Genomic DNA, 26,546 nt, shown 5'->3' on the forward strand with positions numbered 1-26,546 from the left:
CATTAATAAAATATTTAAACAAATTTTATTGTATGATTTTTATTGCGCTAAAAGCGAAATTAGACACTTTTGCTGCTACATGCAAGAAAATCAACATCAACACGAGTCTGAAATGCAAAATGACAGTTTTAGGCAGCGCCGCTTCAATACACTGGAAATCAAAATATAAAAAAAAACTAAAAAGTATGCGGAAAACATGGCAAACTTGCTGTTGTTGTTGTGTAGCTGCTGCTGCTGCTGATGACTCGATGCATGATTAACACTCAAAACACATACACAAAGACAAGTTAACTAAATTGGCAAATGATATAGTTACAATTGTTGTTGTTTTTGTTTTGCAATTTGTTGTGTGTGTTTTTTTTTTTGTTAATTTGTTATGTAAAACGAGAAACGAGTTGCAAGCGATTAGTCAAATTACTAAGTTCAAGTCAGAAGTGTTAACGAAACGAGTGTATACTGTACCGCACGAACCTCCCTGTGGAAAAAACTGCGAATAGATCACTTTGAAGGTGTCCTCCTTGACGACGCCCGTGGGACATTCCGCCTTGAAGCCGCGATAAATTCGTTTGATCTCGTCCTCGCTGAAGCGTGTGGCGCGGCTTAGAGCGCTCAGCGAATCGGGTCTATAGCGTGCTGGTGTCTCGAACTCCTCAAGCTCCGAATCTGTAGAGTAAAATTGGTGCGGGTTCGGGTTCGGGTTGGGTTGGGGTGGGGGGGTAGAGAAATTGAAAGCATTGCATGAGTGAAATTTGATGTTTTAAGCCTTAAGCAAAGTAATGTCGATTAGAACTAAAGTACTTATGGTAAATATATAGAGTAGACACACACACACACACACATAGAGAGAGAGAGTGAGAGAGAGAGAGAAAGAGAGAGAGACAGCTACTTGTGCAGTCAAAAGCCGTAGGCGGCGGCTCAGTTTGTCACTTGACGTTTTCAAATTTACTGAGCTGCTTATCTTTGGCTGTCTAACTGACAGTCATACACACACTTACACACTTACACACACACACACACACGGGCGCGCAGTCAGACTGTTAACATGACGTGCACAAGTTGGGGCGAGATTTTGATCTTTTGAGTTGCTGCCACAGCGTTGAATTGACTTGCAACATTCTTAAGTACTTTGCAAGTCGTTTCGTTGGCTCAAAAGTTTTGCCCACCCACAGCCCAGCCCACAGCCCAGCCCCACATGCCACTAACAAGTTGCAAGCTCGCTTAGCAAAAAGGTAGAGCTTGCCACTTTTAGCTTTGTGCTGCCTTTTTCTTCTTCTTCTTCTTCTTCTTTTGCTCTGCTCTTTCTTTGGCGCGAAATATTCTTTGTGCCGCAATTTTGGTTAATTAAAAGTTTTGCCCAACTCATAAGCACAATACATGCAAAGCAACCAAGCTGCAGGCTATAGCGCACATGCATGCATGCATGTGTGTGTGTGTGTGTGTGTGTTGCATGTTGCACGTTAGCCCAAAAAAAAAGCAGCAGCAAAATAACAGGCAACACTTTTCACGCGCTTGACAAATGGCTGCTTAAAAATGCATGAAACACGCGCAGCCGAAAGGGGCGTGGCACGGGGTAGTGAGCGGTGGGCAGCGCGTGTGCGGACTATTTGTCAGCCACGCCCCATGCGCCCACATGCAGTCGCACAATAGACAAATAACTAAAAAGCCTGCACATTAGGGTGGCTCAATTTAAGGGCTAAAATAAAATTTGAAAATATAAGAGCAGCACAAATATTTAAAATTCGTTAAATTTAAAGTTCTATTGCCCAATTGTGCTCTTATTATTATTTTAATCATTGCCAACAGCTGCTGCTGATTGTGATTTAAATTAAAGCAATAAAACATAGAAAATAATGCAATAAAAATTTGTTTTATAGCAACAAATGTTGCAGCTAAATAATGTTGCAGAAAAATAAACATTTAATTTGAAATATTTGTTTTAATTTATTTAATTTGCGCAGTTTCGTTTGATACACCCTAATGCAGACACACACATATGCACGCATATAAAATATTTTTATATCATAGCTCTCTATGCAAATTTCATGCCACACTTGCATAAATTTAAACACACACATATGCATATGCATGTATTTGTCTATAGTTTTTAATAAAGCTATATAAAGTTTTGCTTTTTAAATACGAAATTCCATTGGCAGCAGAGCAGCTTTGATTTTTAATTAAAGGCGCAAACAAAATGCTCAAAGCTCAGTTGTAAGCTCGAAAAATAAAGCAAGGCTTAAGAAATATTTGCAGCATTTTTGTTCAGTTTATTAGCCACATAATTTAAATTGTCCTGTGGCTTTAACAGAGAGAGAGAGAGAGTGAGCGAGCGAGTGAGGCAAGTGACATTTGTGTGTGCAACAAACAGCCGCAAATATGCGCCAAAAATATCTAAATTATTTGCAAGCAAACAGACACACACACACACACACACACACAGGTGCAGCGGAAAAATTGTCATGCGCTTAAAAGCAGGCAACGTTTTTATGAAATTAAAATTATTTGTGTTAAATTGTTGAGGTCAAGGTGTTAAAACGTTGGCAGCTGTGCTCTGGAGCTGATGCCAATTGCAAACATGCCACTCATTTTGGGTGAGCAGTGGGCGTGGTGTGGGCGTAGTGCAGGCATGTTGTTGGTTAGTGGTCAACGCTGGGGCAATTGGCAACCATAACAATAAACAAAACTGTGCGCGAAGCTTTTAACCAGCTACAGCCATTGCCATTGCCATTGCTAGCGTAATTGCAGATAAAGCACACAGACACACGCACACACACACACACGCACAGAGAGAGAGAGAGATAAACAGTGTTGCATAGAGTTGCTGCTGCAGTTGCAATGTTGCATGCACTTGCATAATAAGTTCCTGTTTATCTCAACTCGACAACTCGGTTTGTTTGTCTCGTTGCACACACGTGCGTGTGTGTGTGTGTGTGTGTTTGTGTGTGGCTGCGCAGGTGTCATGTTTCCGTTTCCGTTGCAGCATTTGCAACAACAACAACAACAACAAATGCAGCCAAGTGTAAATATATTTTTGCATGTTGCAGCAGCAAACCGCATGCCGCATGCCACAACAGCCAGCCACCTATCTATATGTGCAACTGCAACGTCTGTCTGTCTATCTGTCTGTCTGTCTGTTTGGTTTGTCTGTTCGCTCGCTCGCTCCATTGGCAACATTTTTTATTAGGCATGCACCTCTCGTTGTTTTTCCACTGCGAATTGCAACAATATTTACTTTCGTTCAATTTCAAGTGTGTGCCAAGTGTCGATAAGTGCAACCCCCCCGACCCCCCCAGCCCCTTTGGCAAATTAATAAACAAAACAAACAGTTAGTCTAGTTTGTTGCTATCTCGCTCGCTCACACTTTGCAATCCTTTTTAGCAAGACAAAGTGCGCTTCAGCGAAGCGAACACACAGATAGAGCAACACACACACACACACACACACACAGTCTCATGTTCGCTAACGCCTTTGGCTGTTTTATAGCTTCACGTTCTCTGCTTTTGATAAGCAGCCAGCGCTGAAGAAGAAAAAAAATGTGTAAAACACAAACACAAAAGCGAGCGCCAAAAGAAAGGAAAAGAAAGCGAGCACAGAAATGTGCTGTAAAGCAAACGATTCGTCGTCATCATTAAAATGAGTCGCTGGGCGTGGAAAACTAAGGGCAGCGCACACCCACCCACACACACACACACACACACACATACACACACACTCTCAGCCAGCTTCACACAAACTTGGCCAACAGTCAAAACGAAAAGCAAGCCATAAAAAGATATTTTATGAAATCGTTAAAGCTAAGTAAATGCGTTGCCTCGTAAAAGACGCAACAGCAACGTCGACGACGACGACGACGACAAAAAAAAAAAAATAAATAAAGTGAGGCGCAAGCAATGTGGAAATGAAATGAGAAGAAAGGAAAACAGCAGAAATTATTCCTTTCTACTCTGGCTCTTGTAATGAACAAGTTATTAAACAATACGAACAGCACTAAGTGCGAAAAAAACACAGAGACACACACACACACACATACATATATAAATAGAGCATAAAATAATTAATTGCAGTCTCAACTCGTTTAGTCTGCATTTTGTTTAAAGTTCAACAAATATAATTGATCAATCAACAATTTATATTTGCAACTTTATGTATAAAAAATATTTTTGGCAATGAGCTGAATAAAGAAATTAAAGTAACTATTAAAGCTAGGCTCAATTCATCTGAATATAATTATCATCGATTTAATTTATTGCAACTTTATGTATAAGAAATATTTTTAACATTAAGCTGAATAAACAAATTTAGAAACTATTAAAGCTAAGCCCAATAGTTGAATATAATAAGCATCGATTTAATTTATTGCAACTATGACTAACATATATTTGAATAAGTAGGAATAAAGAAAGATAAACTATTCCATACTTTTTAATCCTTATTATAGCTTTAAAGACTTGAGAAAAATAAGCCAAAAACCTTCAGCCCCCAATATAAATACAATTGATTTTAATTATTATTGATAATTTTAGTTACAAGTTTATGAGCACAAAATATTTTGGCAGCATTTGCTATAAATAAATATGTGCCAATATAAATACTATTCATTAGCATTATTATTATTATCAAAATTAAATGCTTTAAATAGCAAAATTCAAAGCGCATTTGATAATCAATCCGCAGCCAAAAATATCACATTACGCTTTGGAATGCGAAATGCCGCGTCAAATGTATTTAGGAAATAAAATATGCTTGGCAGTTAAACTCATGCGCATAGCTGTAAATAACGTGCAAAGCCTTTAAGGCTAAACGGGCTGATCAAATTGAAGCTGCGCTGCGTTTTGTGTGGCAGCTGCAGCTGCTAGAAATATGTGTGTCTGTGTGTGTTTGTGTGTGTGTGTGTGGCGTTTAGTTGCAGCAGCTTATCAAGCGCCGCAGGGTGTTGGCAGCTCGCTTGTGCAACTTGTTAAGATGCGTGTTATTTATGTGCGCGCATGGGGCGTATGTGTAATATTCAAATAGTAGGCAACGTAAACGCGCAAGCAGACAAAGTTTTTCGTGGCTAAGCATTGTTGCCGCTTACAACAAGTTGCAATAAATGAAAACAATTCTTGGCAGTTTCTGCTTTGTTGTTGCGCCGCTTTTGTTTTTGCCAGTTGCAAATTGCAATTGTTGTTGAGCCGAGCCTGAGACAATTACCAACTAATTGCGGCAAGTAGTATTTGTTATATGAGTTGCAAGTTCCACAACAATAAAAAGAAATGCAAGCAAACAAACAAAAAAAAAAAAAGAATTGAAATAACAGAAAATTAAAATAATGTGAAAAAATTGTGTGAAAAGCGAAATGCACTTAACTCATTTGCAAGCCGCAACGCGCAGCGCGACGCCGCGGAATGTGCTTAAATAAATTAAAATGTGGCAGCCCTGACACTTAAATGCAGCAAGCACAGCTCTCAGCTCAAGAGTGCGAGTGCGAATGTGTGTGTGTGTGAGGAGAAAATAAACATGATGGACAAAGTGTCCTGACATCCTTGCGCTTTCGGCTGAATGCCAGTGAAATGAAAAGCGGTGCAAAGTGCGCGCCAAGAAAAGCGAAAAGCGAAAGGCGAAAGACTCAAAGACCTGCCCCCCCCCACCCATTGCCACTGTGGCAGGTGTTGCAGCTGCTCTCTCACTCTCTCTCTCTCTCTCTCGCTCGCTCTGTGTGCAGAGCACTTAAAATGTCTCTGTTGACATTAAAAAAGAGAGTAGCAAGCACAAAACAAAAGCAAAAGCAAATTATATGTGTGCATAGCAACAAATAGCGTATAATAAAATGATAATTAAAGCCTGGCCAGGACAGGACACGGACACGGACACACAGACGAACAGGCCAAGGCAATAAGCAAAGTCTGCAGCTGCGTCTGCATTTGACTAATGTTGCTTAGGGGGGAGCTGCTGATTGGGGGGAGGGTGGTTGGTTGATTGAGGTGAAGCGCATTATTAAGCGGCTCTCAAGCTTCAGTGTTGAACCAACATCAAGTGCACTACTAAATTGAAGCGAGACCACAAAATGCAGACGCGCAAAATTCAATTAAGCTGGGCGTACAGCAGCGGGCAGAGGCGTGGCGCACGCCACTGACAACATAATGAAGAAAATTATGAAGTGCACTAAAGTGCAGAAGCACTGAGAGCAGCAAGCGTAAGCAAAAAAACAAGCAAAGATAGACAGAGCAAGGACAACGAGGAGAGATGGCGAATGGCGATGGCAACAAAGTCAGAAGCAACGGAAATTGAGCTACAGCTCAAGCCAAAGCTAAAGGTTGTCACAAGCTGTAGGCAGCGGCAGCGCTGCTGGCTGCTGCTGTGGTGGCCACCAGTGATTGAGCTGCCAAAAGGGGGGAAACAATAAAACGCCAGACACACAAACGAAAGAAAAAAGAGAACTACAAATCACACACACACACACACACACAAAATGCCAGAGACCGCGACAAAAGCAAAATGAGAAACTGCAGGAAGTAAAATGCCGCTGTGCACAGCAAATTGATTTCTTATTCCAATTGCGTATGATCATAATGATTATTATTATTTAATATACATACGTTTGTTCCTTTGCACTTTGTTATGTTTGCTACATTATTAAATTATTGCTATATTTTAATGCTTTTGCAGCAGAAACAAATAATAATTAACTAAATCACACTGCAGCGCTACTTGCGCACGTACGCACTTTGCACAAGACAAAATAATACTGACCTAGACCAAATGTAAGTCAAGCTGCTGTCGTTAATCACGCCAGGCCACACAAAGAGCGAGAGCGAGAGCAAGAGCGCGCCACTCTACTAAATCAGCAGATAATGCGCGCTAAACTTTTTCTGAGAGCACACACACGACTCTGCAGGCAGCAATAACTCTTTTCGTTTGTCCTCTCTAAGCAAGCTGAGTGCAGCGCTCTATGCACCGCAGGCTGCGCTGCTGACGTAGTTCGCGCTTCGTTATCTCTTTTCTTCATAACTCTTTTCGTTTGTCCTCTCTAAGCAAGCTGAGTACAGCGCTCTAAGCAATGCAGGCTGCGCTGCTGACAGAGCAATTGCGCTTGAGCTCCGTTATCTTTCTTGAGAGCATAACTCTCTCGGCTGCACTGTGGTATTTACCATGCACAGCGTTCTAGCCAATTGAAGGTGCATTAGCTTAAGTTTATGTGCGTTTCATGATCACTGTGCGCAAACAGTTAGATCGTTACAACGATTAGCAAATGCTCGCGCTTGTTTATCATTCTGCGAGAGCCTGACGCTAGCTTACTAATTGCATTTGCTTAAGTTCTTGTACGTTTTTTACCACTGTGCATAGTCCGTTAGATCGTGACAGTAGCAATTGTTTGCTCTTTGTGATCTTTCTATGAGAGTCTAACTCTCTCTCAGCTGCACAGTGTAATTTTTACAATGCACTTCGCGCAGTGGCTGATTTCGCCAAAGTTTATGTGCACTCATTACCACTGTGCACAGTCTTTTGTTTTGAGCGTTACAGTTAGTTGGCCACTGCGCACAATAACAAGCAAACAACTGATTTGAGAAGTCACAAAATATTAAACTGAAGCGCACAAGTTTGGCAAATTGCATTGTCAAATACACTTTGTTATGCTCCGACACTTGTAAAAATTAAATTAAATGCTTGGCTATGATTTAAGTGCTGTGTCACTTAGCATAGCATATAATAAAATATGCAGCCGAAAAAATTGTTCATTGCTGCGCCAGCGCCAAAGTCAAGTTGTCATTCATCAAACTTTTTCAATAAAACTTTTTGCAGCGCGCAGCAGCACACTGGACGCCAAACACTCAAATATGCAAAAAATAAACGTACAGTAGTATATAACATAAAACAAAAAGTATATACGTATGGCATGAGTGCTAAAATATTTGTAAATTTGTCTATTTCATATGGCAGGCAGCACAAAAAAAAAGGTAAAATAGACAGAGCCGGCATAAATGTCACTGTCAAAAGCTGCTGGCTACACACACACATACGTATACGTATGTATGTTTTGTAGCAGCCAGCAAAATGTTATCGATTGACTTGGCAGACAATTCAAGTTTTGATGTTTATGAGCTTTTCATCATTTACGGCGCGCCAATGATTGCGCAACTGTTTGCACTACAGTTTGACATGCTTGACTTAATACAAGTTATATACAGTTTGGCATTAGTTGCATTAGTTTGAAGCTGATGTTAGGTTAGGGATGCAGCAGCGCTTACGCTTCGTTATGCAGCCCCAGGCCAAAAGCAGCGCAGTAAGTGCTGCAAACATTTTAGAGGAGTAAGAGAAATTGTTGTGTGTGGCCAAATGAACTTGAATTTTAGTAGTTGCTTAGCTAGTTAGGAGGGGGACGGGGTTGGTGGGGGTCTCTTACCATTCTGTGCGGCACTGCCTTGGAATAGATTACGCAAATAGCTGATGAGCCGTCGATGCAATGGCCGATGTCGATGTCGCGATGATTTACGCGCCGTCGATGAGGACTCGCCACCAGCATCGCCGCCAGCATCACCCTGCTCGACATCCTCCAACTCCTTGCCACACTGCGTGGCATCCACAATGATCTCAATGCTGCGCTGCGTATTCGACTTGCCGCCGCCGACTGCAGCTGCCGCTTGAGCTTGAGCACTGCTGCTCGCTGCGGCGCCAGCACTGGTGGCAATGGTGCCAATAAGCGCATCCGTGGCACAGCTACCCGTGCCCGCTATGCTGCTCACAATGTTGTCCCGGGAGCTGTGCGCCGCCGGCTGCTGCTGTATGATGCGACTCGAACTGCCGCCGCCGCTAGCTCTGGGGGGCGCCGCTTGACCCAGGCTAAGGCTCAGTTCGTTGACAGCGCTGCCACCATTGCTATGTGCGCCACCGCGATAAATCAGCTCCGTCTCATTCGACACCTGACGCAGCGCATGCAGTCCCAGTCCAGTGTGTGAGGCGCTGCTGGCCATGCCGCTGGAACTGGCACCGCCTCCGCTGCCATTGAGACCCGTGTAGTAGGCGCTGTTGGGTCGCTGTGTATGCTGCACTTGTGGTCCGGCCATGTTGCAAGTTCGGATCGTTGATGCCACCACGTGTCAATTGCTGCTGCTGCTGCTGTTGTTGTTGTTGTTGCTTTGGCTGCTGCTGTTGACGCTTTCGTTGCTTCCGCTGCTGCTGTTTGCGCTTGTGGCCTTCTAGTCTAGTTGCTTGTTAGTAGTTTTAGTTTTAGTTTTAGCTGCATTCTGTTCACTCGAATCATTCGGAACATCTTGTTAGAGTGCGAGTGAGCGAGCGAGACAGAGCGAGAGTGAGAGAGAGAGAGACAGAGCTAAGTTAATTATATTCTTCGCATTCGCATTCGCTTTCGCTTTCGTTTTGTTGCTCTGGCTAAAGTTCAAACCCAAAGAAGAAAAAGAACAAGACACAAAGAATTGTTTTAGTTGCATGTTGTTAACAATTACTAACTAATGTTATTCAATTAATTACAGTCAAAGCAAAGTACAGCACATAGAAATGCATGTGTGTGTGTATGTGTGTGCATGTGTGTGTGTTAAAGACATAAATATTATGTACACAATAAAAATGAAATGCAGTTTAATATGCGCTAAAGCTTTGGGCATTCAATTTATATGAAATAAATTTAAATTCTATAATATAAATTGTTATTATTTGCTGCTATTTATATAATTTTTATTCTCACTAACAGCAGCAGTTCAAATTCGCAAGCATTTTTTTTTCATACAAATTAATTTCGCTTACAAATTTGTAAAAGAAATTTTTTATTGAACTAAATTAAATTTTAAAATTTACAAATCAATAAGTGGCAATATCTAAATTTGATTTAAATCATTTAGAAATACACTCAACACTTTTATTATGCAATTAAGCAAAATTACAAGTTCGTGGATAAACTTTCCAATTTCAATATCTTTGCTCTAAAAAAAGTTTCCACAAAATCCACAAAAATTTCATTCCCAACTTTTCTAGCCTTTAATAAAATAAATTCTTAAATAAATAAATGGCAATTTGAGCGTAATTCAAATTGAGATTAATATAAAATATAATTCATACAGAGTTTTTAATGCTTTAAGTTTACTGCTTAAAAACGCTGCAGCTTAAATCTGAATTAAATATACAAAAAATAACGCACATGTATAGTTATTAAAATTGTATTTTTGGTTTTTATTTAAACCAAGCAGGCTGCTCCCCCTCAGCCCCCTTTCGACATTTGCTGTGAGAGCTCAGTTCGTTTTTAAAGTTCAGCGTGTTGGGCAGCACAACAAAATTTTCAGTTACTGTTTTTTGATATTTTTCGGCATTTTGTTTTTCGTAAATTTGTTACTTTTTTTTTGGGTTGCAAGATGGTCGACAGGCCCTTTAATCCTTTCTACATTGGACCACATCCGAGTCAGGCGTGTGCGGAAAACGAGAGCGCGCCGGCGGCTGGCAGCAAGGATAAGGAATGTGTGCCAGCAGCGCCGCCAGCAGCAGCGGCAGCGGCAGCAGCGACACCAACAGAGAATGCCACAGCAGATGCTGCGGCAAAATCAGCAGCGCCCGAGGGTTCCAATGAGCAGCAGCAGCAGCAGCAGCAGCAGCCAGCGGATGCAACTGCCAATGGCAATGGCAATGCCACTCAGCCAGCAGCTGATGCGGCGGCAACACCACCAGTTTGCAACCCATATCCCTGTCAAGGTGGCTACGTGCAAATGGGCATGTGCAAAGACAACAACAAACAGCAACAGCAACAACAACAACAACAGCAACAACAACAGGGCCAAAAGTAAAGAATGAAAAGAAAGCAAACAAAATTTACAGTGCACACACTTAATTGTCAATAAAACAGCTGACACTGCCTGAAATAACAATAAATGGCAACTGAGAGTGAAAACACACGCATAAACTTAATGCTCGTTATATATTTTTATATATTTTATTTGTTGCTTGCACAAACTTTGAACAGCTCAGCGGAAAAATTTGTAGGCAGCGCCGAACAAATCAATTGCAAAATATGTACTAGAGTTTGTTTATGGCTTAAGGTGCTTGCTGCTGCACAGTGGGGCAAAGTGTAAGCATATAATAGAGTAGAAGACTACATTATTTTAATGCAGATTGCATAAAGTGGGGCAAATACTTACTATTCAATTAACAAACATAACAAAATTTCACAAAAAATGTAAAAGTTTAAATAAGTAACCCATTAACTGCTAAAATAAAACAATAATTAATAAAATGTTTTACATTTTGAGTTATTTTTCGAGTGCGACTATGTTAAGAAATAAATCAGAAAACGGAACTGCTTCAATATATACAAGATCTGTAAACTGAAGTTACTACAGCTGATCAAATATAATAGAAAATGATTTACATTTTGAATTTTAATAGGAAAATCAAACTGAAAAATCAGCCAGCTATGAAATTTGTAAAATATGCTAAAATATAATAAAATGCACAATAATATTGACAATTTAAATGTTTGACTACAAAACAGCAACGAATTAAAATATTTAGCAGCAATTTATAAACTCTCAAGCCAAAATTAGTGTCTGCACTCATTAAAAAATAGCTTAAGTTGTAGCTAAACTAAATGCTAAGAGCAGCTCTAAGCTGTTTTGAGTTTGATTTGAAATTCTGTGGTGAAATAAAAACATTTGCATTTCTATTTTTACTGCCAAGTCAAATATCTTGTATACTTTTCAATATTAATACTAAAATTATTTAATTTCATTGGCTAGTATTTTGCTTAAGTTAATGTGCATTTGCTTTGTTTGAAATTATGCAGCAGCTCGCAGCTGATTGAAAAGCTTTTTGCCAAATTTGCTTTGCCAGTTTGATTTCAAATTCGCAGCTAAATATTTGATACGAAATTAGTTGTCAGCTTCAATTTGGCACCACTGTGCAGCGGCAGCGGCTGCTGCTGCTGCTGCTGAATGCGCATTTTGTTTAGTATCCTTATGCTTATCCTTATCGCCCCATTTTACATATACGAGAGTCGACTCGTCGTTCTGCTGCTTTGCAAATTGAATGAAGTACAAATTTATTATTTATTGATAGACTTATGCAAAAGTGCACAGCAGCCAAAGCAACAGCAACAATATGCTAACAACAACACACACATGTGTGTGTGTCTGTGTGTGTGTGTGTAGCACTTGATAAAATTGCAAACGTTGCTGACTTCTTTGGCAGCAGCAGCAAAAGCAACAGCAGCAACTAACTTGCTACAGTTACCTTCAACTGTTTGCTCACACACATGCAACTCACCTCACCACCCCCACACCCCCTTGGCCAACACTCTAGTTGCATTTGCAAAATGATTTATGCATTTACGCCATTTGTTGTCGACATTTTTGTGTTGCTGCTGCTGCAACAACAAAGTTGGTTGTGATTTTCAGAGCAGCAATCGCTTCAGTGCTTGCCACTTCGACTGTTGCATTTGTGCAGCTGCTGCTGCTACGTTTTTAATTTTCACAAATTGTTTGCACTTAATGTTTGCTTAAGCATAATTTATTGATTGCCAGCGCCATTGTGAACAGTTTTGAACGGAAATGAGCATGAAAATGCTCAAAACAAATCATAAATATCTATTAAAATGGCAATGACATAAATTAAAGCAAACAGAACTTGCTGACAGCGCCAGCTAAGGGCCTGGGCCTGGGGCTGGGCCTGGGGCTGAAGGTCAGCTGCTTGTCAATGCCAAGAGCAAGACCAAGACCAAGACCAAGACATTGCGCTGGGCTCTGTGGTGGGCTAAGCTCAGTGGCTCAGTGTGGAGTGGCTGGCAAACACTTTGGATACTATTGAGCAAGCAAAATCAACGACATGAACACACAGTAGGAAATTAAGTGCACGCTAGCGAAAGTAAGAGCAGCAGTAGAGTGAGATAGCAATAGCGAGAGAGAGAGAGAGGAGCTTGGAACTTGGCAGCGCACTTGAGCACAAAAGCAGCAGCAGCGAACCCAACGCAAGATGCTAGGAAATGAAGCTCAAATTTATTATAACAATACACAATGTAATCCGTGTGGTTCGGTGGTTCGCTGGTTCGCTGGCTCGGTGGGTTGCCTCGTTGCACTACAACTTGCACTTGATGAAGTGTAGCGGAAGTGCAAAGAGCGAGAGCGAGAGAGATAGAGAGTGAGAGCGAGCGTAAGCTGCCAAACAAAACGAGCGCAAAGTCAGACACAGTCGACATTGTGAGACTCGATACAGCAAAGAATAAATAACATACAAAAATAACAATATTGATGGCGCTCATTAAACATTAAATTTGTGTTGAATATTAAAATACTAAAATTAGTACTAAAGCATAGCTTTGTGGTCCTTTTATAAGGATATGTAATAATATCTGGGAACAAATTAACACAGAAGCTGTAAATTACTGTTGAGTTTTATTTTGAGCGTAAATATAGAAATCATTAATAATCATTATTTTTGAGCTTCATAAAATTACTCAAAAATAATAATTAATTTTGAAAAATATCTTACACAAGCTACTGATGAAATATAAAATTTAATCATATTTTAGTACTTCAAATATAAATATTAAAATTACAAAATAAGCTGGAAATGCTCATAAGATGTACACGAATCAATGTGCCTTTGCTTGATGCCTCTAGCTCTAAGAGTTGCTGAAATCTTAGCGCTCATACTGACAGATATGGGGACTCAGAGCTCAGGGCTGCTACGCAAAGCAAATTTATGCAGATCGTAGTGCTCCTGGCATTTGTTGAATATTATATCGGAATATATATCGGAATATATATCGGATATACTTCTTTTCCAGGCAAAAGAGGAATCATTGTTGTCGGAGCTGATGTTAAATTAATTAGAATTTTAATTCCAATTTCCTTTGACTCACTTCAAAAGCCCCGCTGCACATTTTTTAGTACAGAGTCTAATTATGATGGCAAAACCACAGCGTCCAGCAGATACTGAAGAACAAGACTCAAGCTTAAAGCTAATGCTGCGTTGCTACGTTGCTAATTGATTGCCACGCACTTTGCGTGCCACGAAAATGCAGCGCGCACTAAAATGTCGAGTGCACTTAAGCCACGCCCACACACTCAAGACAGAAGGCGCAAGTCGCAAGGCGCAAGCTGAGCTACCGATAAAGCAAGCTATATACTATGGCTTTATATATATATTTGTGTACGTTCGTATATTCAAAACGGGAAGGTAAAAGGAAATTGGATTTTTGTTGACATTATTTTACAAATATCCGGACCGCATAAATAGCAACAACAACAACAATAGAGCCAAGCCAAGTGATTGGACTGAAGCTGGTTTTACCTTCAACTCGTAACACACGCGCGTAAACTGAAGCGCGTGCCAAAACCCAGCGAAGCAGCTTGGGCCAATTTCAATGCATCACTTCGCTTCTCTCTCTGTGTGTGTGTGGGTGTGCGTGTGTGTGTGTGTGTGTTGGCGGTAAACATATTTTGATTTTGCATAATAAATAGCTGTGTGCACAGCTTCTGCTGCTCGTAGCAAAGATGAAGACATGTGCGCTCGCTATGTTAACTTGGCCAACAACGAGCTGCACTTTTGCTTTAATATTGCTGCTGCTTCATTGTTATTGCTGCTGCAGCTGGCGCTGACAACGTCTTGGATATTGCATTTTCACGTATTGTTTATGCTTGAGAAATTGCTGCAAATACTTCTGTGTGGCTGCTTTAGTGGCTGCCTCGCTGCTCCAGCATATTTATGACTGTAAAAGCCAATCAAATGTTTAGTTATGATTTATTTGCCAAGCGAGGCATGCAGCAGTGCATCAAATGCCAAAGCAAATGACTTGCATATTTTTGCTCAACCCAGACGCCAACTTGTCGCACAGCAGAGAGTGCACGATTTTTCAGTTAACTATATATAGCTATTGCTTTGTTAGTCAATAAACAAACAAGTTGATTGATTAGCTGCATTAAAGTCAAAGTCAGTATGCATTTTATATTGCATTTGTTGCTACTTTAGTTATTTAATTTTAAGGCTCAACAAATTTTAAAATATAGTTTAAATATGCAGTTGCTATTTTAGCTTGATTTAGTCAACTTTAAAGCCTAAAACAAATGCTGAATTATTATAAATTAGCACTATAGCTAGCTTTCAACTTTGAAAGCTAGAAAGCTAGCCAATTTAATGCCTATTATTTCAAAATCTAGGTAGCATTTAACTTTAAAATCTAGAGATCTAGCTATTTTAATGCATGTTAGCTAGAAATCTAGCTAGCACTCAGCTTTAAAAGCTAAAAACCAGATATTTTAATGTATGTTCGTTAGAAATCTAGTTAGCATTCAACTTTAATAGCTAGAAATATGGCTATTTTAATGTCTATTAGTTAGAAATCTGACTGATTTTAAATATAAATGCAGCATATATGAAAGCTGTCACTTGTAGTTAGAAATCTAGCTAGTATTCAACTTTAATAGCTAAAAATCTAGCTATTTTAATGCCTAATAGCTACAAAACAAGCTAGCATTCAACTTTAAAAGCTAGAAATCTAGCTATTGTAATGCCTATTAGCTAGAAAGACAGCAAGCATTCAACTTTAAAAGCTAAAAATCTAGCTATTTTAAGCTATAAGCAAGAAACCTAAATTTTTAAAACGCAGCAGACGCATTTAAAATATTTTGCAGCATAAATGCAAGAAAATTTATAAATAATGTTTAAATTTGATTATTTTTTTTAAAGTAATTTAGTAATTAATTTGTAATTTAGTATTTAGCTATTTACATAAATGTGACTAGTTATGCGACTTTTTATGTATTTGAATTTTAGTTTTGAAACTAAGACTGCAATATAATATTTTATTTTTGTTATATCTCTTGCATATTTTCTAGCAACGATTTAGCAATTTTAGCTTAATAAATGCTAAAAGTAGCTGCTTCTAGTTGCAATTAGCGAGTGTTTACCGTACTAGACTAGCTAGCAACCCACAGCAAAGCAATCAAGACACTTTCGAGCGAACACAGCTCTATTGTCAGCTTTCGGCGTCAAATCGCTGACGTTCAACTTTTGGCAGCTCGACAGACAATCCGTCCACCCCTTTTCTATGTGTGTGTGTGTGTGTGTGAGCGGCATGCCACAAAGTGAAAAATATGCGACTCAAGCAGCAATTCAACAAGCACACAGAACATAACACGACACATTTGGTTTTTGTTATTTTTTTTGCCCGCACGTGAGCCAAGCTAAGCTGCAATATCTCTTGCTCACTCTCTCACTCTATCGCTCTCGCTCTGTGTCAGTGAGTGGCAAAACGCTTGCATATGCAGATGAAGCTGCCAAGTGGGCTGCTCAGACAGCGGGCGGTGGGCGCGGCTGTCAACTAGTTTGCTTTGCTTTATTTTTATTTCTTTTGCTAGTTTTACTTTTGCTTTATTTCGTTGCAGCAGGTGCGAGTCACAGACACAGTGGCAAGTGGCAAGTGTGGCAAGCAGCATTCAATTCGCTGCAGCAGCAGCAGCTGCAATTGCTGTGGCACACAAGCATTTATGAGTTTGCACGTGCTGCGAGGTTTGCTCAACAAAAAAATAAAAGCGAAGCAGCCAAAGAAAAGCAAAAAAAAAATGTCAACTTGAGCACGAGTGTGTTTTGCTAAATAGAAAAATATATATTTGAACAAAATGCTTGTCTAGCGTTGAGTGTGTGTGTGTGTGTGTGTGTGACGCGTTAAACGGTGTGCAAGCAATATAAAGTATACGCAGCGTTGAAGCTGGTCAAGCGGCCAGCGCTTTGTTTTATTGATTCGAGCGCACAAAACACACGCGCGCCTTAAATAAAACATAAAATAATTATTTAATTTGAATGCGAGCTTAAATATTTATGCGCAGCCAAAGCGGCTTAGAGCAAACTAGAGACACAACTATTTATAGAGAGCGAGTGTGTGTGTGTGGTGGGTAGCTAAGCAGCTGGCTGGCTGCCAACTGGAGCACAGCTAGCTAACTCCCATGCTCATAAGTAATGAGTGCCCATTGCGTATACGCAATGTGAGACAGCTCCAACTCAACTGTGTGCTATATATGAGGTATGAGGACAGGCCTTGCCTGTCTGTCTGTCTTTCGTTTGCTGTTCGCCTGTTAGCCAAGCAGCTGCAACGTTTACGTTATTTTCACAACGTAATTAATTCAAAGCTAACGTCATTGCAAAAAGTGCGACACACACACATCAACATTAATGCTTATAAATGTTTGGGTGGTGGCTGGTTGGCTCTCTCTCTCTCTCTCTCTCATTAGTATGCATTGATAGTTGGCAATTCAAAGGCTGTAATGTAATTTAATTTATGTGCTTTGTACGCTTCGCCTTGCGTTACACGTTGCGTATACGTAATCGTAATCGTAATCGAGCCCAAGCATGCGTAACGGCATCAAGTGCTTAGCATATGATAAGACAACGGTTTAGCCTAATTAAGCAAAATGCGTTAACTGCACACAGCGCGTTGCGTTACAGTGAAGACAGCCTAACGCTAACAGTGAAATTGTCATAATTGCTTTTTAATGAATTGTATGCAATTTAATTTGCAGTGATAATTCAATAATTATTACAAACTATAATTAACAGAAAATTATTTTAATTTGCAAAAATATTATTAAGTAAATAAGTAAAAAAAATAAAAAAGTAAATAAAATAATTATTACAAACTATTATACAAATTATATATAAATATTATTTAAATAAATAAGTAATAAAAATAAAAGAAATAAATAAAATATTTATTACAAATTATAATTAACAGAAAATTATTTTAATTTGCACAAATATTATATATAAATAAAAATAAAATTATTAAATAAATAAATACTCCAAACTAATATTCGTAATTTAACTATAATTAATCAATGAAAAATAACAATTTTAGTCTTGTGATAAAAATATTATTAAGAATTTAATACAACAGCTAAAAAAAAACGCTGCTTGGCTATCGATACTATCGATAGCAATAACTAATTGGACGCGTAATCAAACATTGCATTGAATTAATAATAAATTACTTAACGACAAACTAAGCTACTAACTATTGAAATGCGCGCTGCTAAATTATTAACTATGCTTATTGAATTTCAACATTGCAAAGCGCACTTTAATATATTTTATTTATTCTGTGAAGCACAAATTTAAATTCATTCAAGCTCGCAAGCTGTCAAACGAAATAGATGCTTGTCCTGTTCTTGGTTCGGGGTTCGGTTTGCTGCTTAAAATAGCTGACAACAAGCAAAAGTTTGGAGTGCACCGAGACCGAGAGACTGAGTGGAGAAACTCGAGTGTTCTCTGGTTCTGTTCTCTTCAAATTGAATTAAATTTTGTGCGCCATGACGAGTATGGCGAAAGCAAAAGAAATAAAGGCAGCCAGAGCAGCAACAAACAACAAAAAAAGGTTCGCCCAAAATCAAAATAGCGCTGAATGAAAATAAAATTGAAGCTGCTCGAGTGCTATAAAATCAACAGCAACAACAACAATAGGCATAGGGTTACAAGAGCAACACAAATAGAGCAGAGCAGACATGAACCGAGGGCTATTTCAATAGCAAATGGCCAGAGCACAAAGAAAAAAGAGAAAAAAATTAAAAGTAAAGTGGAAGCCCCAAACTCTCAACGTGGACAAAGCCAACGGAATTCCAAGCCCCAGTCCACAGCATCAACGTGTTGCTGACAGTGTGCGCTGCCTATAGCTGTCAGTGGCAATGCTGACTATAACGATAACGATGATGCTGATGATGATCATCATTTGGACTTCGAGTGCGGCAGACATACAAAATTTTCGAATGTGCCTGGAATTGAGTTTTGGCTTGGGCTGCTCTGCTGCTGGCTTTAATGTTTTTGTTGCTTGCTTTGGGGGGGGGCCGCACTATTGCTGGGCGTGGCAGTCTGTTGTCGTTGAGTTTTATTGCCGCTGGCTTGCCAAAAATTTCGTCAAAATGAAAACATGAAACCAAATTAAGATGAACACGAGACATAAACGGAGACATAACAGACACATCATGCCCAGCAGCATTTGAGGCCAGAGCGAACCAGCGAACCACCCAACCACACACTTGGTAATTATCGCGCACTCACTAGAGTGTGCCACATCATGTGGCAAGCTGCCTCGGCCCGACTGCGTCTTACTACGTCCGGCTTTTTACTTATGTTTGTTTGTTTCCTCGCCGTCGTGTCGTCGCCCTTGCTTTGATGGATTTGAGTAATTTCCTTATGCCGGCCAAGCAGCCACAGCAAGCAGCATGCGGGGGCATGCGGGGGCGTGTGGCGCTTGCCCTCAACATAAATTGAAGCTGGATTTAATTACAGGCTGCGTGCGCACAGTGTGGCAAAAGCAAAGCTAACTTTAAGCCACAGCAACAACAACGAAAAAACTTTATGCTTGCTAAAAGTTCGCAGCAGTAAACACGCACTAAATGCAACGAGTTTGGCTTGAGCAAATTAAATGAGATTTATTTTGTATTTAAAGCAAAGAATCAAGAAAAACCAGAAATAGAGAAATGAGCAGTGAGCAAAGTTTGTGTATTGAGCTAATAAAGCTAATTCAAAATTTATTTTTTTCTATTGAATGCCAAACATATTTTGTTTTAAAGCATTGTCAAGTTAAAAAATATTTAAATAGCAAAACTGCAGAAACTTACTACTAAAAATTATATATTTATATTTATATTTAGTTTAGGTTCAGCAAATTAAACGCGATCAATGCTTTGCATTTAATTTGTATTCAAAGCCGAAATTGGAAAAAAGCCGAATTCAGAAATAGAAAAATGAGTAATGAGAAAATTTTGTGTGTTGACTAAACTAATAAAGCTAATTCAAAATTTCTTTTTTTCTAACATTATTTATTTAATTTGAAACATATTTTGTTAAAGCAATATAAATATTGTTACAATGCTTTAAGCAAATGCAAGTTAAAAATTATTTAAATAGTAAAAAATGCAAAAACTTGCTACTTAAATAAAATTATATATTTTTATTTATATTTCAACTTTCTATGTTTGAAATTTTAACATCTAACGAAGCTGAAAGTTTTGCCAAATGAAAATCTTTGTCTCGACTAACTCAAAATATCCTTTTTTCAAACAATGCCAAACTTGTTTTGTCAAGACAATATAAAGATTTTTTCAAAGTACGCAAAAATGAAAAAACTTGCTGTTAAAATAAATTTTATATGTTTATTTATATTCCAACTTGCTATTAATGAATAAGCTTGAAATTTTAACAGCTATCGCAGCTTGTAACTTTAGCTAAATGAAAATCTTTTTTAATGCTTTAAACAAATGCAATTAAAAAAGTGTTTAAATAGCAAAAAATGCAAAAATTTACTGCTTAAATAAAATTATATATTTTTAATAATATTTACAATTAACTGCACTTTAAATCTTTGCAATTTTTACATCTAACGAATCTTTAGTTTAGCTAAATGAAACTTTTGGTCACACTGTGGCTGCCTCGACAATTATTCAAGGCATGCAGCCCAGCCCAGTCAGCCAGCCATCGCCGCCAGGTGGCGTGCCAGTTTGGGTTAATGTATGTCATGACCTTACTGCCAAGAGAGCCCCAGAGCCAAGTGCCAGCGCCCGCAGTTAACGCAAATTATAATTTCTAATTTTAGAGAGCAAAACTGTTGTTGTTGTTGTTGCCACAGATGTTGTTGTTGCAGTTGCAGCTTGCAGCTTTGCATTTTAAAAAATCACATTTAAGTTACAGCGCTGAGAGCATTAGAAAAATTGCAAAATGTTTGGCGCCTTAATTGGCAGCTAACTCGTTAACTCGCTAATCGATGTGGCTGAAAAAAAGTTTAGCACAAATTTCATATTTTTGACGGCGCGCACAATTTGCAGTTGTCACGTATTTTGCTCAGTTAATTACTTAATTGGCTATTAGCTAATTGCTGACAAAACACGCCACGCCACACGCCACTTGTACAAAGTGGGCGTGGCAGTGGCAGCAACAGCTGCAAGGTAAGAAACAAGTTAAAAACTAAAACGCCCACTGAACTGAACTTGTTAGGAAAATTGCATTCAATTTGCATATGCAACACACACATAAAGAATTCATAAGGCAGCTGCTTTGATTGCTGCTGCACGCATCAAATATGCAGCATACGCCGCGTATAACGCTGCAAGGCAATAATTAGCAGCGATCAAATTGAATTAGGGCGTTAAATAGAGAGAGTCGAGAAATTGCGGCTTCATTAGCAACGAGAATCGAATGATCTGTGCATTGAATCAGCGCTAAATTGCGAGCAATTCGCACATATTACGCATACGCAGCGTTACTTTAAAATGTTCAAACAGACGAAATATTGCGTATACGCGCTACAAACTTCTGCGTGCCTTAAAGCCAAACATCGTTTGCCATGTTTATTGTAATGCAAATTGCAATTATAATTGCAATTGCAGCTGCAATTAAATGAGAACATTTCTCGCTCATTTATGCAACAATGTTGCAAGCCAATATATTGCGCCCTAACAAATTGACAAAGTTTGAGGCGCTGAAGCGCATCGAGTGCGTGACAGCGCGAGCGCGCGACTTTTAATTGAGTTGCCGCGCGCAACGTGCAACGTGTGGCAGCGTGGCAGCGTGGCAGCGACTTTGAGTGCTTTCACCATGTTCATTTATTAAGCGCGCAGCGCAGCGTTGCGAGAGTGCAACGTAAAATTGACGAAATGAACAAAGGAATAAAGAACTTTTACTTTCACTTTCACTTTCACTCTCATCAGCTGCACCGCCTCTTTGCCTTTTTATCTGCCGCCTTTTGGCTGTGTGCAGTGAATGCTTAAATAGATATTTTAATGGATCGCTTTCAATTAGCAGCTCGAGCGAGAAGCGGCATAAATCAAATGTTGTCTCAGTTCAGAGTCGAGCGTCGAGAGTCGAGAGTCTGTGGCCCAGCCTAGGAACTTAATTAAGTTCATAGATTCGCGCACTTACAACCTAATCAAATGCTAATTAGCTGACAGCACACACACACACACACACACACATGCACATAGACAAACAATGTAAGCGTAATTAGCTCAAGCTCTCAGCTCTGCTCAGTTCTCATTTCTGTGTTTTGTGCTTTTCTTTTCTTTTATTTTTTTACTGCCAAGTGATTTCTTGTTCTCGCTATTCGCTTGTCTGCTTCACATACACAGCTGTTTATAGTACAGTGAGCATTAGATAAGAGCAACAAAATTAAAGCGGCAGCAATTCGATAAAAGCGACTGCAGCAAAAGCTGCAAATGCTTTAAAATAACAAAAAAGTGTAAAAAATGAAGAAACAAAACATTTAAAGATTTTCAAGGAACTATAAATAATAATTTACATTTTTTATAAAATAAAATTAAGAATTAAGCAGTAAAACATTTAAAGCACTATAAATAATAATTTGAATGTTGTTTTATACACGAGAATTTAGACTTATGTGCATAAAATAAATTATGCAAAAAATTCATTGGATCGACTTTAATAAATCTGAATTAATTTCGAAAACTTGTCAAATATAAAACAAATTAATAAGCTGCATTCAAATTTACTACAAACTTCAACTTTTCAAATTAAAAAACATAATTTTAAATAATTTTTAAATTTAATTTTAAATATTTTATGAAATTTTTTTCTTTCATCGTCGACTGTTCATAGTTGACATTAAATAAATAAAAATAAAAATGAGCTGCATAAATAAATTTGACTGCAGCTTTAAAATTCAATACAGAATTCAACAGCTTAGTTGCTTATAGCGCATGCTTACTGTATCTATATATATATGCTGTATTATATATATAGATTTGTTACATTTCCGGCTCATTGATTGCAACAATGGCCATAACAACAAAAGCAGCAGCGCAAAAGTGTCAACTTAAGCAATTGATAGCCACAGATATCACATGAATGAGCTTTAGCAGTTGGACGCGCCCCAAAAAAAATGTGGCAAGCTACAAATTTATGAAATACAACGAGAGTTTAAGCTTAAAGCCAAAGCCAGTCGCTCACTCTTTCGCAGCCAAAAGACTTTTTGATCTATTTGCTCAGCGTCGGTTGTGGGCTGTCAACTTCTATATATCAAATGTCAATAGCTTGCGAGCTAAGCATAAATTCAATGTCAGGCTCAATAGTTGGCGCACTCAGCTAAGCAAACAGCTGTGGCCCCAAAAGAGACAAAATAAAATTTCTAACTTTATGCAGCAGCTCAGCTCAGCTCAGTTCAGAGCGAAATGTGCAAAAATTAATTTTGTTTATAAAAATTGAAATTTTGTGAGTTTTAAAGCGCATTAATCAAACGCGTCGCGTCGCCTAAGTATTGATTAAGTATACGCAGCGTTGTACGCAAGGCAAGTTTAAAATTAATTGCAGGCCAAGCGGCAAACTGTGCGTCAGGACTTTCAATGAATAATGTCAAGTTTATCGATCCAGTCAGTCAGCCCCAGCCCCAGCCCAAAGTAAACAATTTAGAGAGTTTGCTTGTGTGTGTGTGAGTTTGAGATTTTTGTGGCTAAGGCTAATCCAAAGCCGCATGGCTACCATGGCTAATACCCATTGGTATTTGGAAACTAATGACAGCGCTTTGACGGCCCCCAGAGTCAACAACAGCAGCTAAGACAAAAGTGGGCGGCAGGGAGGGCGTGGGGCAGCTATATTGATTACGCAGCGCTCGCCTAAAGCAATTAACATCGAATTATGAATTACAGTTGAGGGTATATGTATGTAAATTATTTAAGCCAAGTCGCTAGCCACAGTCACGTGCGCTCGCTCAGTTTGTTGCCCACGACTTCAGTTTGGCAACTTTATTTGTTTATAATTCGTCCCAGTGCTTGCGTAACTTTGTTGCAAATTAAACATTGCACAATAGCCCCATACAAATGACATAAGCTTGCCACAATTGTTGATTGTGTTGCAACATTTCTAGGAATTTTTTTTGCCATTGTTTGGCCAAAGCCTTTTGGCTTCCTCAACAACAATTTTTTATATAATTTTTGCATGCGCATGTCACAAGGCTAAAGTGCAGCAAAAGTGATATAAAGCACTCAATTAAAATTCTAAGAATTCTATGCATAAATTTTCAATTGATAGTTTTCGCTTTTCTCATTTTGTCTTTGAGCATAGCCAATTAGTTTGCATACAACTTTTCTATTGATTGACAAACAATTTCAAAGTTTTATATAAATAAATTTGCAGCGCAAAGTGCAAATTATAGTCAAGCATAAAGTTTGCACTTTAGCTAGCAATAAATAAATTAGTAAGCTATGCATTTATGCTTAACTCTTTGCTCATATTGAAACAACTGCTTGTATTCAAAATAGCAGCAATTTAAGCCATAAGTAAGTTAAAGTATTAAAAAAGAAAAGAAAAAAATATTTGCAAATTATTCTGAGGCAGCAGCAAATATTTGTTAACCAACATAAATATTTTTATTGAATAGCAAGTTAAATTACAAAATTTAAAATTATTATAAAATTTAAATGATGAGAAAAAATATTTGTAAGTATTTCTTATATTAAGTTAAGCAACAAATATTTGTTAATCAAAATAAATAGCACAGAAATATTTTATTGAATTGAATAGCAAGTTAAAGTATAAAAAAATTTTTAAATTATTATAAAATTTAAATGATGAGAAAAAAAATGTTTGTACATTTTTTTTATATTAAGTTAAGCTCTGAGGCAGCAACAAAATACAAAATAAAAAAAATAAACAAAATAAGTAGCACTGAAATATTTTATTGAATTTATGCAGCACTTTATCCACCCAAGACTATATAGAATATAGTTAACAATAATTTTACACAAATTCTTTGGGTGTAACTAAATCTTTAGCTAACAACAATAAGTTGAACAACAAATTCTAAAATCGAAAGTTAATTAATTAATTATTGCATAATATTTAATACACATTGAGACATACGCTTATTGATTATATCAATACAAGAGCAATAACTATTTGCTGACAATTAATACTAAATTTTTCAACAAGTGTGCAGCTCAATTTTAAGTAATTAAGCTGCTGAATTCTTTGCTAAGCGAACGCTAATTGAATTTCAATTAAGAATTGATGACAAAACTGAACTCAAGTGTATATTATAGTCGAGCTGCGGCTGCTTGCTTGGCTAGCAGTTTTGGCTGCAAAATGCAATAAACTAGTCGAGTTATGTTAACTCAAAGGCTACGTGGCCATAAGCAGTTGAATATTTGTCAACAAAAGCAGCGAAATGTGTGTGTGTGTGTGGCAAGGACATGTGTATGCTAAATATTCACATAAATATAAAAGACAGAGCAGCAAGCCAAAGGCTGTTGGAATAACAAATTGCAATAACGAATTTATGCAACTGCCGCCTTTTGTTGTTAGGCGGGGGGCGCTTTAAGTTTATTGTGCGTTTTTGCATAAGCAGCGCACATTTTATTAAATAAACAATAAGCAAGCCTGAATAGCTGTAGCTATTGTAGTTGAGTCTCGAGCATATGCAACAAAATAAATTGCGTATACGCAGTCGCCGCGTTGCGAAACGCGCACGTGACAGGCGCCGTGACAAGCGCTGAGCGTAGAGCTGAGTTGAGTTTAAGGGTCCTGCTTGTCCCATTGTTAAGCCATTAGCTAACGCCTGCCTGCTGTTCAAAATTTATAAATAAATATTGTCAGTCGCTCTCGCTCTCGCTCTCGCCAGCGCTCGCGCTTTTTATAGCTCACGCAGCTTTTCGCTTTTAATTAAATGCTAAAGAACTTTGCGCGCCGTCAAAATTTACGCGCCTGGCAACAACAACAACAACAACAAGGATATGCAAACACAAAAAGGTTAGCTAGGCTCTAATAGCTGTCTGTGTATTTGTTTTTGACTACAAGTATGAGTAATTAGATTGGCTGCCGCACGTTTGAGGCAACAACAAGCGGCATAAAAAAAAATGAATAGAAAAAATGTAGAGCGAGTGAAAATGATTGCGCGTCAAATGTGTCATAAATTTTTGGCAGCGCCAACGCACCTGGGCGGCCATTTTGAAAATGTGTACACGTGGGAACGACCACGCCCCCCAGCGCCCCCAAAACGCGTTGCGCTTTGTTTTTGACTTTTGAACTCTGCGGAAATGTGAAAACATCTTGAGGCTGTAATTAGACGCTAGACTTGGGCACTTTTTATATTAAGCGCTTGTTTTTTAAGCTCAGCACCAACATTTTTATGCGCCCAGCTGGCCAAAATGCCTAAAGGGGTTCGGTTCGAGAGCTAAAAGCTGCAGCAAAATTTTGTCGCATATGTGCCAACGAGTTGGTCAACATTAAAGGCTCAAAAGCCTCACACTATGCCTAAATATACAAACAGTAGCGTGCAAATAAATGCGCACACTTTAAGAAAATATATTATATTATATAACTGTAATATATTATATACTGCTAGTCAGCTATTTTTTACTTTAGTTTGCACAGCTAATGAGACTTTGGCGCTATTTATTTATTAATATTTTTGTTTTACGAAATTATATTTCGTGCTATTTTTGTATTGAAATGTGTCTTAAAATATATAAAAAAAAAATTAATAAAACTAAGTTGCGCTGCTTTTAATAACTTTGAAGCACAAGCTCAATTTTATTGCTGCTTTGCTTACGTTTTCTGAATTTTAAGCTTATATAGCG

General features: G+C 38.4%; 1 protein-coding gene across 3 annotated transcripts in view; it reads right to left on the reverse strand.

Annotated features, from left to right (window-relative positions):
* Positions 1 to 26,546, reverse strand: part of LOC108606347 (Kv channel-interacting protein 4) — a 72,308-nt gene that overhangs the window by 11,170 nt on the left and 34,592 nt on the right. Inside the window, exons 1-3 of one of the 3 annotated variants that reach the window (XM_017996394.2) lie at positions 8,381 to 9,323; positions 8,226 to 8,267; positions 472 to 663 (exon numbers count right to left, since the gene is read on the reverse strand). In XM_017996394.2, coding sequence (XP_017851883.1) covers positions 472 to 663; positions 8,226 to 8,267; positions 8,381 to 9,041 — 895 coding nt within the window. In that variant the 5' untranslated portion in view covers positions 9,042 to 9,323. Of the gene's footprint in view, positions 1 to 471; positions 664 to 8,225; positions 8,268 to 8,380; positions 9,324 to 26,546 lie in introns of those variants that run through there. The other 2 variants (XM_033294491.1, XM_017996395.2) reach the window with 2 other exon arrangements.

This window comes from Drosophila busckii, chromosome X (assembly GCF_011750605.1).
Source record: "Drosophila busckii strain San Diego stock center, stock number 13000-0081.31 chromosome X, ASM1175060v1, whole genome shotgun sequence".
Classification (NCBI taxonomy): Eukaryota; Metazoa; Arthropoda; class Insecta; order Diptera; family Drosophilidae; genus Drosophila; species Drosophila busckii.